The sequence below is a fragment of the Cyclospora cayetanensis genome, unplaced genomic scaffold (genome assembly GCF_002999335.1).
Source record: "Cyclospora cayetanensis isolate NF1_C8 unplaced genomic scaffold, CcayRef3 CcayRef3_contig_133, whole genome shotgun sequence".
Lineage (NCBI taxonomy): Eukaryota > Apicomplexa > Conoidasida > Eucoccidiorida > Eimeriidae > Cyclospora > Cyclospora cayetanensis.
This window is the reverse complement of record NW_020312074.1, coordinates 92378-104924: the sequence shown is the minus strand read 5'-3', so window position 1 is coordinate 104924 and position 12547 is coordinate 92378. Positions and strand designations below refer to the sequence as shown.

Genomic DNA, 12547 nt, shown 5'->3' with positions numbered 1-12547 from the left:
AGTATATAAACTCACATCGCAAAGAGCAGCTCACGAAGCTCTCTGCTCTGTATTTCTGCTAGTTATTCTAATCGATTGATTTCTTTGCACTTTACTCTCCAGTCGCCTCATCTTTCTCAAGAAATTAAGAGTCTGTCTTTTATTTAGCCCCAAACCAGTTATTCAGAATGAACTACGCAAGATAAATGAGTGTAAAATAAGTGGTGTTACGTTGCTTACACATGCAAAGGAAGGCATACAGACATGACCGCAACTTTGGTTTCAGCACAGTCCATAAAACCTTGTAAAAGGACAGCGAGGATTTTGCTTACGATGCATTGCAGAATCCTAGCAATGTAAACGAACCCGGGACCTCAGTGAAAATTCGCACCCCGCCCAGTGTCTTCACCAGCATTCCAGCAGTAGAGGGAGCTTCTCCTACTCCACCTGTCTGCCGCTCTGCTTCAGGTAGCAGTCCTAGAAACGTACTGTGTATATGATGCATTCACATTACCTCATTAATAAGGCGCACATGAAAATGCAGAATGAAATCCTGCCTCTGCCATCGGATGCACTGCCTGGACCAATGTACGGGAGAGTTCCACAAGCAAGCAACTTACTTGCAAAACGCATGTATTGATGCATTCCAGCGCCTTCCGAAAGTGCATACACTATTAAGATCTGACAAAAAGTTTTATTCTTGCGTTCTGTGCATTATATCTTCCTCTTTATTCCTAGAGAGTGGCTACCTCAAACCCCAGCTTCCGTTTTTAAAAACAGATGTTTTATGCTCGCACCGCAATTCCACTGGAAGATTCATTTTGTATTGTATGGAATTAAAAAGCCTCGACAGAGTAAAGCGGCCAGGCATAATATCTATGCAGAACCTGTTTTGGTGAGGCTTCATAAGCTAAAAACGCTAAGTCAAGCCAATTCATTGCATAAATACATTATCTATTCTTCCTTTATGTTTAGTACCCTCGCAGCATGATGCAGATTATAAATTAGCAAACAATGGGAATTATGGACAAAAAAACGATGTGTATTAGTTCGAGATGTTGCCTGTTGCCTAATACGAAGCACCTGTATACTCCTCACTGCAATAAGAGGAGAAATTACCGGGTAGAAGTAGATATAGAGCATCTCATCTGCCTCACATAAAACCTACAGAATTTCCATACAACGCAGTCCACCCGAGTTGGGAATCGCTTGTCATAAAGCACAAAACGTGTTATTTTGCATTGGGTGAATATGTACGCTGGTTTTGTTCCCATGCAACGTAAGGCATGCGGTTTCAATCTTGAAGCCACTCCCTTTTTCGATGATAGCCTTTGGGAGGCGCTAGGCAATGCATGCACATACTGAAGGGAACAGGGACCAGATAAAAGGTTAAGCGCGAAGAAGGACAGATTACAGGTCGAACAGTAAAAGGCGCATTGCAAAGCCGGCTGGTACACGTGCAGTGATTATCCCTTATGCTTCAAAAGATTAGAGGTGCCCTTTCGGACAAGGCAAGCAGATGAAGATCCGGAAGCTCGCTCAGATTGTTCTAAGATCCTGAATTATATATTTTTATTTTATGCTTTTTGTACGCATGTAGCCATACTCTTATATGAATGCATAACACACACAACAAGGAACAAATCTGCTTATTTTGTGTATTCTTCGGTGGAATGCACACCTCATCTTCTAAAAATGACATAACGGACAACCAGCAACCCTGCGTACCATATGAACATGCATATATTTACGCATATATACCAGCAGACTCTCTTACCATATGCATTGACGCGTTTTTCTGCTTCGTGGTTTTCTTGCGTTCCTTCGTTTGCATCTTTTCAGCCTCGTACAGCTAGTATGCTAGCTGCAGCAAGCGCTGCCTGCTCGCCTGTACAGCCGAATCCTTTCTTGCGTGTTGGCTACCTCTTTAGTCTGTTGAAGGTCATGTGACACTGCAGCGATACCGTTAAGGAAACAAGCCCATCTCGTCTTTCACTTATTCTTTGCAAAGCAATTTGCTGAGGCATTTGAAAACCAGACAATTTTTCAGGCATAGAGAAGTACATTGCAGGTCAAAGCCATCTAGTTTAGTGGCCAGCTGCATCACCCTCATGTTCACTGTGCGCATTCTAGATGCACATGCACTTTTATTGTCCCTATGCAACATCATATTGATGTGGCAAGGTGCCGGACCGAACACAGGGCTGCAGAACTGTTTTCAAGAGTCGGTTTCTTTGCGAACAACCTACGTACATAGCTTCAATCATCAGTGGTGAAGGTCGGGCTGCTAAAACTGCTGTTCCATGTAACTAGCTGTATCCCTTGAGTAGTACAGACAAAAGCATAAAGCCTGCCAGCGAAAGCTCAACTAACTGTTCTCTCTCCCTGTGTATGAATATATTACAGTTGTATGAATGTGCATCAATCTGCACACCGCATAGTACTCGGGCAACACAGGATATGTTTGTACAGATAGTGCCAACACAGAACACAATGATGGAAGCACAGATAACGTAGCTGGGCACCTGGAGCAGGCATCTCTGACATGTCGTTGTATCTGATATGGAGTGCAAGGTTCACCAATGCCACAAACGGCAATAGTGCGTCCAGTGCCAGTAATAGCAGGACAAGCATTAGTAGCAGCAGCCCTGACAGCAGTAGTGCTACGGTGGGCGATGCCGCCCCCCAATACAGTATTTCTGCTTGGTGTAATTCTTATCTGTGACCACAGCACCTGCGAAGACTGGATTGCAGTTACTTAGGGATGCATGTACGCCTAGAAATGCGCAACCTGGTGTGACCGCAGCTATGCACACACCGGCGGAAGTAGTTTTTCGCCGTTTTTTTCACTGCAGAGCGTTCCTCTTTAGGAATGAGGTCAGAATTATTGCTCGTAAACTTTCTTTGTAATTCCTAGCTAAACCCCCAACAAACGGGGAACATAGCAGCTTGGGGGCCCCTGTCTTGCTTGGGCTCACTACCGTTGCGGCTCTATTGTCGCGAGGGGCCCCTCGTCAAAACGGTCCGTTGGGTGCCAAGGCTCCTTGCACTACTTTCTGCCCAATAGAGTGGCTATTCGTGACTTGAGTGCTTTTACCACGGGCTTATGTTCCTACTGAGGGGCATTTGTGCCCCAAACAGGCATCCCAGAGATTCCTGTGCTGCTGCTTCCAGGAGACTGACAACGGATTTTCCCGGCCGCCCGTGTCTCGTCGTCTCCATTTTCTCGCTCTGTCTCTGCAATCCTCCGTAGTTTCCGCATGTGGCCCCCAAGGGGCCTATTTAGGAACGGCTTTTGGGGTATCCCCCCAAAACAGGCACTTTACAGCCACCTCCGTCTTTTGTCGGCTCTCTGCGAAGGTCCATCAGTCCGGGGGTCCCTCGTAGACACTGCAAAAGGACCTAAAGACAGGCAGAGATCCATTATCTACTGCAGCTGTATGGAGCCACAGCGAGCTGGGTTGGGCAGAGCGCAGCAGCAGCGGCTTCAACAGCAGTAGCGGCAGCGTCAACGAACGCAGCCGATCATACTGTTGTGCGCCATACAGCGATAGTCCACGCACTCACCTGCAGTACCAGCACCTTCAGAAGCAGCAGCCTGCTGCAGCTGCTGCCATGCGGCGCTGTGGGGGCGACGGTACACGAGGGTCAGCGGGACGATCTGCTGCTTCAGGGAACCGACCAGGCAACAACAGCAGCAGCAGCGGCGGAAACGGTAATTTGGGGCGTAGGAGAACTGCGGTGTCTGCATCGCAGCAGCAGCAACAACAGCAAAAGCAGCAGCAACCCCAGCGATCTCCGCACAACGTCGGGTTGGTCTTGGCTTCAGGTGAGCATCAGTCTTCTACCAGTTCGCCTGCCAATGTTCAATCTGGCCGCAGAGGATTGGGGCAGTTGCCTCTTCCCTCGCAACAGTCCCCGCCACTGCAGGAGCAGCAGCGCAGTAGTGGCGCAGCCTCTCAGGGAGCCTTCCCGGCGTCGCATCCTAGTGGTAAGGCCCTCGTCTCTTCACGGACAGATCGTGTGCACCCTCATGCATGGTTTACTTTCTATTCGTTTTGGTTTTTTTTCTCTCTCTCTCTGCCTGTCACACACTTTCTCCTCCCAGTAGAACGAAAGAGGCATATCGACTATGCACAAACTCTGAGCCCTCTGCCCCCCTTGCCGTGTCATTCACACACTTTCACACACACTTTCACACACTTTCACACATACACACACACTTTCACACATACACACACACTTTCACACACACTTTCACACACACTTTCACACACTCACACACTTTCAGCCACTAAAGGGGGGCAAGAAAGGACAGGCAGCTGGTGCGTATTCCTACAGACATTATGGTTTGTGAGATTCGGTTTCGGGTTCATCCACTGTTTTATTAGGTGCGCGTACGCCGCAATCAGGAGAAAGACGTCTTCGTGGCAGAGGAAACAAACGCACTGCGGCAACAGCAGCAGCGCCAAGTAGTACAGCATCGGCAGGAGGTTCTGCTGCCACGACATCCGCACCGGCGGCTGCTGCATCACAAGCAGCAGCTCTGTCAGGTGGGTCGTTGACTTGTGACACTCAGCGGCATGGAGATCAGCTGCAGCAGCCGCTGCTGCCTCAGAAGGCGCAGAATCACCAACATGGGCAGCAGTGGCACCGAGATGAACAGCCGCAGCAGCAGCAGTTGGGACAGGCGCAACAAGAGGGCTCGCAGGAGCTGCAGCGGGCACACCAGCAGCAAGAACAGTCCACTATGCAAAAGCAGCACGAATGCTCTCCGCGTGGCCTCTTGCTGCCGGGGGTTCCGGCGGATGTGGGGGGCCTCTCAGCTGCTGCATTGGGAGCTGCTAACAACAGCGATAGCGAAGGCTTTCTCGGAGAGGAGCTTCCATCCGCATGCGGGAGCCCTCCTACAGCGTCACTTGCGCCTCCAGTCGTCAGTCCCGTGCTGATGCCTCCCCCTGTCCCCCGCTTCCCTCCGTCTGCACCCGTGGAAGTTGGTGCACTTAGGGGGCCCTTTACGCCGAATGCGGAGCTCAGGCGAGAGGCGCATGTGCAGCGACTCCTGCTGCAGTTGTGCCAGGATGACGCGCGTCGGTACGAGCAGCAGCAGCAGCAGCGGTGGCGTCATCACCAGCAGCAGCCGCCACGGGAGGGTGTTGTTGGCTTTGGGGTTCCCGAGGTAGTGCAGGGTCGATATCATTCTTTGCTGCTGCTGGATTCGCCCGAGAGCTTGGATCGGCAGCGTCTGCTGCTGCAGCAAGAGCAGCAGCAGCAGCTGCTGCTGCCAAGTGCGTCTATGACGTGCGGGTATCCTACAGTTTGCTTCAAGGCCTTGTGTCTAGACGATCCCCACGCCTACGTCTTGCGGCTCATAGCGCTCTTCCCCATCTCTTCGTTCGACCTCGTCAAGGTCAGACTGACGCCTCTGCTGCCGTAGCTGCTAAGGCCACTCCTGGATGTGTGCACTACTCACCGGTACATCATAGCCTTTCCGCTGTCTTGCGGGGTGTTTCTTACTCCTGCCACTTCCGCGGCAGGAACTTGGTCCTTGTGGTATGGCGTTGCCTCTCAGGCCGCTGTAAAGCGCTGGGCTCCTGTCTCCTCCACCCATCCCAATATCGTCCCCTTGCGGCAGGCGTTCGCAACTGCGGACTTAGCAGCCTGCCTTTCTACTCTCTCAGAAACGTCGCTCTCCAGCAGGGGTCCATGGGGGGCCTCATCGAGCCTTGCCGGTTTGGCCGCAGGAGGGGGCTGGGAGGCGCCTCTGAATCAGCGGGAGTCACACGTAGGGGAATCCACCTCCGAGAGTGAGGAGGAGGGGCGGGGGGGCACTTTGCTCGGAGGACCACCGCGTGGTGGCAGTAGTAGAAGCAGCGTGGTGTTTGTTTTTGACTATTACCCCAACGCGTATACACTGGAGGAGCGCTTCGTTGGAACGGAGGAAGGGAGGGAAACACCCAGTGAAAAGGTGCTTTGGAGCGTCGCGCTGCAAATCCTCATGGCCCTGCAGCATATCCACAACAACCAGTGAGCGTGCGCCTCTGTACATCTGTGGGCACACACGAATGTATCCACATGCTCGCACATGCGAGCCTACGCCGAGACACCCAATTGTCTTAGGCCGTAGATATAGAGTGTTCACCGGAATCACTAGCCGCCACCTCCTCACGCATCTACACGTGTATATGCGCATATGAGCACAAGGAAACACTTGCGCGTATCCCTGGGCTTGTAGAGCTGCCATTGTAAATGCGGGTGCGTTCTGCAAGTCTGTGCATCTATGCCCCTTTTTATTCGTATTTTCAGCTTCACCAATATGTCCACTTCTGCTTTTTTTTCTTGTTCACCCATGGTAATGTATGGATTTGCAAGCACATGCTTGCGAAATCCTGTGCGCGTTCTGGGGTTTGTAGACTGGCTTATGGAGCTCTGTATCCTTCCAAGGTCCTGGTTACCCACCGCCTACGAGTGCGGCTGGGGGCGTGCGGTATCAGAGACGCAACACTTCACGGACAGCAACAGCAACAACAGCCGCAGCAACTGCGCGCGGCAGCTGCAGCAGCCGCAGCCGCAGCAACAGGTAGGCTATCCCGTAACACCACGGCAGCGGCTCCAGCGCCATCATCGGAAGGCGAGACACTTGAAGAAAGGCAGCAAAAGGACTTATTGCTCTTGGGCAAGCTCCTCCTCGCCCTCACATTCGGCAACTCAGTGAGTGACGCGAAATTCGGGGTCCCATGTAGAGTCAAGGGGATCGAATAGTGTTACGATCATTTTTGGATGTGCTAGAGAAATGGGGAGGAACGCAGAGAAGGGGAAACTTGGAGGGTCAGAGTAAACTACGACAGAGCCTCCTTCTGTTTCTCTCTGCCGCCTCCCCCTCCTCCCATATTCAGTAGTCGGTAAACGTGTGCCAATATGCCTCCTGACGCGCTGTGCTTCCTCGTCTGCCTGAAGGCACATCCGTGGGCCCCGGCCGATGTTCGAATGCTTCGATCGTGCTCTTTGAGTGTTGTTCACTTTATGCCTAACGTGTCTGAGAGGGGATGACGGCTATAGGCGGCCTCTTTGATTTGCCTTGTCCTCATGATCCTGCACATGTGTGTTCACAGGACTGCGACGTGCCCAGCGGGTTGCGTATGTTGATGTCCGACCGTTCCTACAGCAGCGAATTCAAGTCTTTCTGCTGCTCGCTACTCTCTGGAGCGTCCCGCAGATCTCTTTCGTACAGCGCATCGTCTTTGCTGGAGGCCTATGCCGCTCAGGCGTTGCCCCTTCTTGAGGAGGAGGTATCAGTAGGGGATCGCTACGAGTCCCTCTTGTTTGCTGAAATGTCTCGGAGCCGGGCCTTTCTGCTGCTCTGCAAACTTTGCTTCGTGGTGGAGAGAGGACAGCTGGGAGCTGAGAGCAATTGGAGCGAAGTGGGAGACAGATACATAGCCAGACTATTCAGGGACTATCTCTTCTTCCAGCAAGGCGCAGAAGGGGAGCCCATCCTCGACATCGCGCACGTGTGGGATTCAGTCTTCAAGTGCGACTTGGGAACAGCGGAGACAGCAGTTCTAATGAGCAGAGATGGGGCGTCAGTTTTGCTGCTGCCATTCCGAGACATCAAAACGAGCATCGACAAAAGCTTCAGAGAACTTGTCGCTGCTGCTGCCCACGGACCCACCGTTGCTGCTGCCACTGCAGTTGCTGCTGTCTCCACGCCACCAGCAGCAGCGAGCAGCCCTTCTCACGGGCCAACGACTGCCGATGCTGGCGCTGTGGCTGCTGCTGCTGTCGCAACTAGGCCACCCACCATGCAAGCTTATAGTCCGTTACATCACACGCCTATGGGCAGCATGTACCCCTTGCAACAGCAGCAGCAGCATAGTCCCCCCATGTACTGTCTAGATACTTTGGGGCTCTATGGTCCACCTATGCAGCCCGTGCAGCACTCCCTGCAACAACACACCCACTTCCCACAGGAACAACAGCATAGTTCGTTTGGGCCGTTAAACTGGCAACAGCAAGTGCTGCAAATGCAGCCGCAAAAGCAGCAGCGGTAGCTGCCCTGGTCTCCTGCAGCCGGCCCGGCTGCACGGGATCAAGCCACCCCTGCACTTGCTTACAAGACTGCGGCGGCTTAGGCTAGTGGTTCTGGCAACAGATGCTGTTATTTCCTCTTTAATGCTACAGCAGCTGTTACATCAGCTGCGCTCTGGGTTTATTTCCCCAATGTGAAGGGAAACTGTGTCAATGCGCCACGGGTGTCCTTAAGTTAAGTGCTTCTTCTGCTCGCACTTTTGTTCAGCGCGGTTGCGCATTGGGGGTATATGTTGTCGCTGTCGCCCCATCAGTTTGTAGGCTTCTTTCGGCAGCTCTAGATGCCGCATAGGGAGGCATGAGAGCAAGAGCCACATACTTGACCTAGAGAAAGAAAGATAGTTCACTGTACATGGGGAATCAATGACTGCGAGAATAGCGATTTCTGTTATTTGTGCTGCTGTTGCAACGTAGGGAAAATGCGACCTGAATGTTTCGCTGTGGTCCTGCTGCTCATGCACCGCAGTACACTGCATGCTCAGGGAGTACGGTCAAAAAGTCCACCCGGAAGAGCCGTATTCAGCAGCTCCTGCGGAGCCCCAATAGGCCACTTGTGGTTATTTTTGTTGAACCGAGTAGAATCTGAGTGGTCAAAAATTTGAGGAGTTTCTACGCCTGGGTGTATTCGCAATGGAGGACTGTTCCTGGGGTACCTCTAAATGCTGCTAGGGTGGCGCAGGAATACAAATAGTTTACTGCCTGGCAAACGAACTGTAAACACTGTTCAGCTACCTAGATAAAACTTTGAGATTTCTGGGGCTCCAGTACCCTAAAGCGCTGCATAGAAACGCCTAAGGAAGCTTCTAGAGGACATCAACGCCGGAAGGACACAAAGCGGGAGACAGGAAAACAAAAATGCCGTTCGGGGCGTTTTAGTCGCTGACGCCTATGCAGGAAGAGGTATATCATAAGGGCATGTACGCCTATATATATATATATGTATATTTATATGCTGATAAAAAGCGAATACGCATACACACTACGTCCGCATATATATATGCGCATGCACTTTTAAAATTCATGCATGTATGTACAGATGTGTACATCCACGTAAAATAAAGGCAGCGAGAGAAACGAAGATGCCTGGGACAGATATTTGCAAACACTAACTGGACTAAATGCTCCCGTAGGGGCCCCCAAGGGCCGAATCGGTGCATTGCGGGGTCTCGCAAGGGCTCTTGAGAGATTGCCTCCACGTCCCCACCAGAGGGCCCTCTAAAGAGGTAACAATTGATGCCTCTGCATGCACACGGTACGGGATAGTTGTGTTATCAGCACGATTCTGTATTATCTTCTGAAGGTATGGATATTGTTTCAAGCTGTGAAACTATGCAAGGCAGGTGCATACGGCTTTGAATGTACATGCAGTTGGCGATAACAATAAAAAGGTTCTTCTATGTGCCGGCATACCGACATACACATATATGTACGTACATTTGTATGTATGCGTATACACATGAATACATGCATCCATACATATGCAAGCATCGTTCTTGTATACCGAGCCAGGTCTTGAGCTAACTGCCGCATGCAGATACCCACGGACAGGCATATAACTGTATATATAACTGGGTATACATGTGTACCCCCCACAGCCGTATGTACAGATAATGAATCATTAAAGTGTACGCTGATAAATGTGTACATAGGTCCATAGTTGCACACAACTGTACTCAACGATGCATACCTATTCGTATGCCTCGTCGAGTAGGACCCCTTTCATAATAGAGCAAACCCTCAAAAAACACAAACGCACAGCTGCGTGCATGAGCCGGCGCCTACTCTTATCTGCCTGTATTCTCACTGCAAACCGCAAATCATATTGCATTATGCTGCATGCATTTACACACGCCCCTGCAAGTGCTTCTACATGAAGATTTGCATATCTATACATAGATATACAAACAGATGCGTGCGTGCACTACATGCAGCTGCCCACCTATCTATAAATACACGCAGTACGTTTATATATACGTAAATTCATATAGCTCCACGCTGTACTATTACACAGGATACACAAAACCAAGAAAGGCCCAGAGGCGCTGTGCGCGCCTTTCCGTAGTTGCTTCAAGATTACTCTGCTACTGCAGTTGTTGCAGGAGCGAGTGCAGCAGCGGAACTTGCTGCCACCGGAGGGAAACAGTCCTGTTGTTGCCGAAGAATATTGTTGGTGCTGATGAATGTTTTGTTGCTCTGAGTGGAGGTAGATGCTGATGCCTCGCTGTCTAGGGCTTCATCTGGCATGTCGTCTCGTACACCTGTCTCCATGACAGCAGCTATCGCTGCCTCTGAATCTGCCCCAGCTAGGTCCCTTCCACCTGTCACAGCAGCCTTCCTCGACGCAGCACCATCAGCCGTTGTGGCTCTTCCTGCAGCCAGTGACCTCTCCGTAAAGGAAAGGGGTGTTGACGCAGGAGATGTGACAAAAGCAGTAACAGAAACACCGCCAGCACACGTGGAGGGCCTGTCAGCATGTCTGCAGGTTCGACCACCTGATGGACTCTCTCCTCCCTCAAGGGAACGGTACATGCTGTTCTCGCTGCAGCCATCGCTGTCACTGGCCCCTGCTCCAGGAGACCACTGGCAGGCCTGTCGTCGTGGCTGCCTCTGTTGCTGCTCAGGCAGTGCCGAAAAGGACAATGAATCACACTCCTTGGCAGCAGAAAGCATCCGGGGAGACCACCTGCAGTGATGCAACAAGTATTGCGCGGACCCTGAAGGCACCATCGCCGAAGAATCCTGTTCTGGTTGTCTCTGTTGCTCAACTTTGTTGTGGGCTGTGAAAGGAATATCGGTTCGATCTTCGGGAGTTACAAAAAGAGGCGAAGGCAGGACTACTGGCACACTCTTCGGATGACTCTGCTGCGGCTGCCACTGGTTGTGGTGTTGCTGCTGCTGTACAGTGCTGGAGAACTCGGGGAGGGCGGGGGGACTCCCGGCACTTCCTGCTCCCCCCGATCCGTCGGGGGAAGAGTACTCATACACCTAAAGACGCAAAAACAAGGCCATGCTATTTGCTAATGCTCCCTGCTTTGTTTTGCTGCCATTGCCACGAAACGAAAGCTAAAAATACATGGGCCCAAAGCCACGGGCTCCTGCGAGTCCTGCAATTGCATTATCAGACGCGACGGTCGAAAGAAGAGTTTTGAACTGCTCCTCAAAACGAGACACGGTGCTCGCATTCTTCCTATTCCTACTTCTGCATGCTGTCTCTGCAGCTAAGTGAACATCTTTTGCTAGTGCCACCTGCCTCGTGCCTGTTGAGGGGTTTTACCTGAACGACGAGGGGGCTCCCAAAAGAAACATGCTTCGAAATGCCTCTACAGGGTGACATGGGGCTATCTGTAGTGGCCTTTGCATCGACAGCTCCTGCATGCTGCTGTTCCTGATGAGATAAAACCTCTCTAGGCCATCCCCACTCTGCAAACTGTAGCACGGCAGCACCGCGCCTTGCTGGGATAGGCAGCAAAAGTTGCTGCTCCTCTGCTGCAGCGAGAGAAGGCTGCCGATTCCTCTGTTGATGCTGCTGGCCGGAGAACGCAGCAGTCTGCATGCAGCCATGCGTGAGGATGCTAGAACTGCATCTTTGCTTCTCGCCGTTGCTGTAAGCCGCTGGGGGTGAGGGCGGTAATGCTGCTGCTGTGACTGCTCCTCCATCCATATCCTCTGTGTCACCCGCAGGTGGAGACACAAAGCAGCAACTGCCGCGCTTTCTGAGAGCAGTTCTCATGGCGCTGCTGCTGTATCTGCTCATGCACTCCGAGCTGCAGCTGTCGCCCCTGCTGCTGTAGTTACTCCTGTTGCTGTTGCTGCCATCTGAAGCAGAAATAGAAGAGGGAGTCCATACAAGCGAAACAGCAGGACAAATGTCACTCGCTTCCCCCCGTCTTGGAGTCCTACACCTGCTTATCCACTCATCACCCTTTGCTGTCGCTGCTGTTTGCGGAGAAACGGGCTTCGAGCGAGCGCTCCGCTTCGAGTAGCCCGTCGGCGAGAAAGAGACTCTGGATTCACCTAGAGCAAAGGAGTCTTCTATGCAGGCTGCGGTAGCCACCGCTGCCACTGCGGAAGACTGGCAGCTTAGGGGACTGTTGGGCTCCCCGACGGAGTGCGCGTGTGAAGTGCTGTGGCTGCTATCTGCTGCTGTGCTTGCGGTATTCAGACGGATGAGTGGATCTGCCTTCTGTGAGGCGCTGCAACAGTGATAATCTGTACTGTGACTGACGGCAGAAGTGGCTGCTGCGTTATGCAGGCAGCATGTACTGCTGCAGTAAGATGACACCATCGGCAGACTTTCTGCACGTCTGCAGCAGCTGAGGCAGTCACCTCTTTCCCTATGACTGCAATTCCTACTGCTGGTGTTACTCTTACGAATTCTGCCGCTGCGGTGGCACACAGAAGTGGCACCAAGCGATTCAGCCCCAGGCATTGTTCGTCACTCCTGCCGTTGCTGGTGTTTCTAGTGCCGCAGCAGTAGCAA

General features: G+C 51.9%; 3 protein-coding genes across 3 annotated transcripts; 2 read left to right on the top strand and 1 right to left on the bottom strand.

The window, feature by feature from the left end:
- Window positions 1-2524: 2524 nt before the first annotated feature.
- LOC34622820 lies at window positions 2525-6010 on the top strand. Its single transcript, XM_026336557.1, has 4 exons — window positions 2525-2672; window positions 4371-4532; window positions 4806-5389; window positions 5552-6010. Exons 1-4 carry the CDS (start codon window positions 2525-2527, stop codon window positions 6008-6010), a joined length of 1353 nt encoding a protein of 450 aa, XP_026192342.1.
- Window positions 6011-6354: 344 nt separating this feature from the next.
- LOC113147127 (PAN2-PAN3 deadenylation complex subunit PAN3-like) lies at window positions 6355-8758 on the top strand. Its single transcript, XM_026336555.1, has 3 exons — window positions 6355-6718; window positions 7039-8026; window positions 8704-8758. The coding sequence occupies exons 1-3, from the start codon at window positions 6355-6357 to the stop codon at window positions 8756-8758; spliced, it is 1407 nt and encodes a 468-aa protein (XP_026192340.1).
- Window positions 8759-10140: 1382 nt separating this feature from the next.
- Window positions 10141-12496, bottom strand: LOC34622821. The gene is made up of 6 exons (XM_026336554.1): window positions 12421-12496; window positions 11970-12129; window positions 11342-11813; window positions 10958-11052; window positions 10423-10750; window positions 10141-10353 (listed from the first exon to the last, which is right to left on the bottom strand). The coding sequence occupies exons 1-6, from the start codon at window positions 12494-12496 to the stop codon at window positions 10141-10143; spliced, it is 1344 nt and encodes a 447-aa protein (XP_026192339.1).
- Between the last annotated feature and the right edge of the window lie 51 nt (window positions 12497-12547).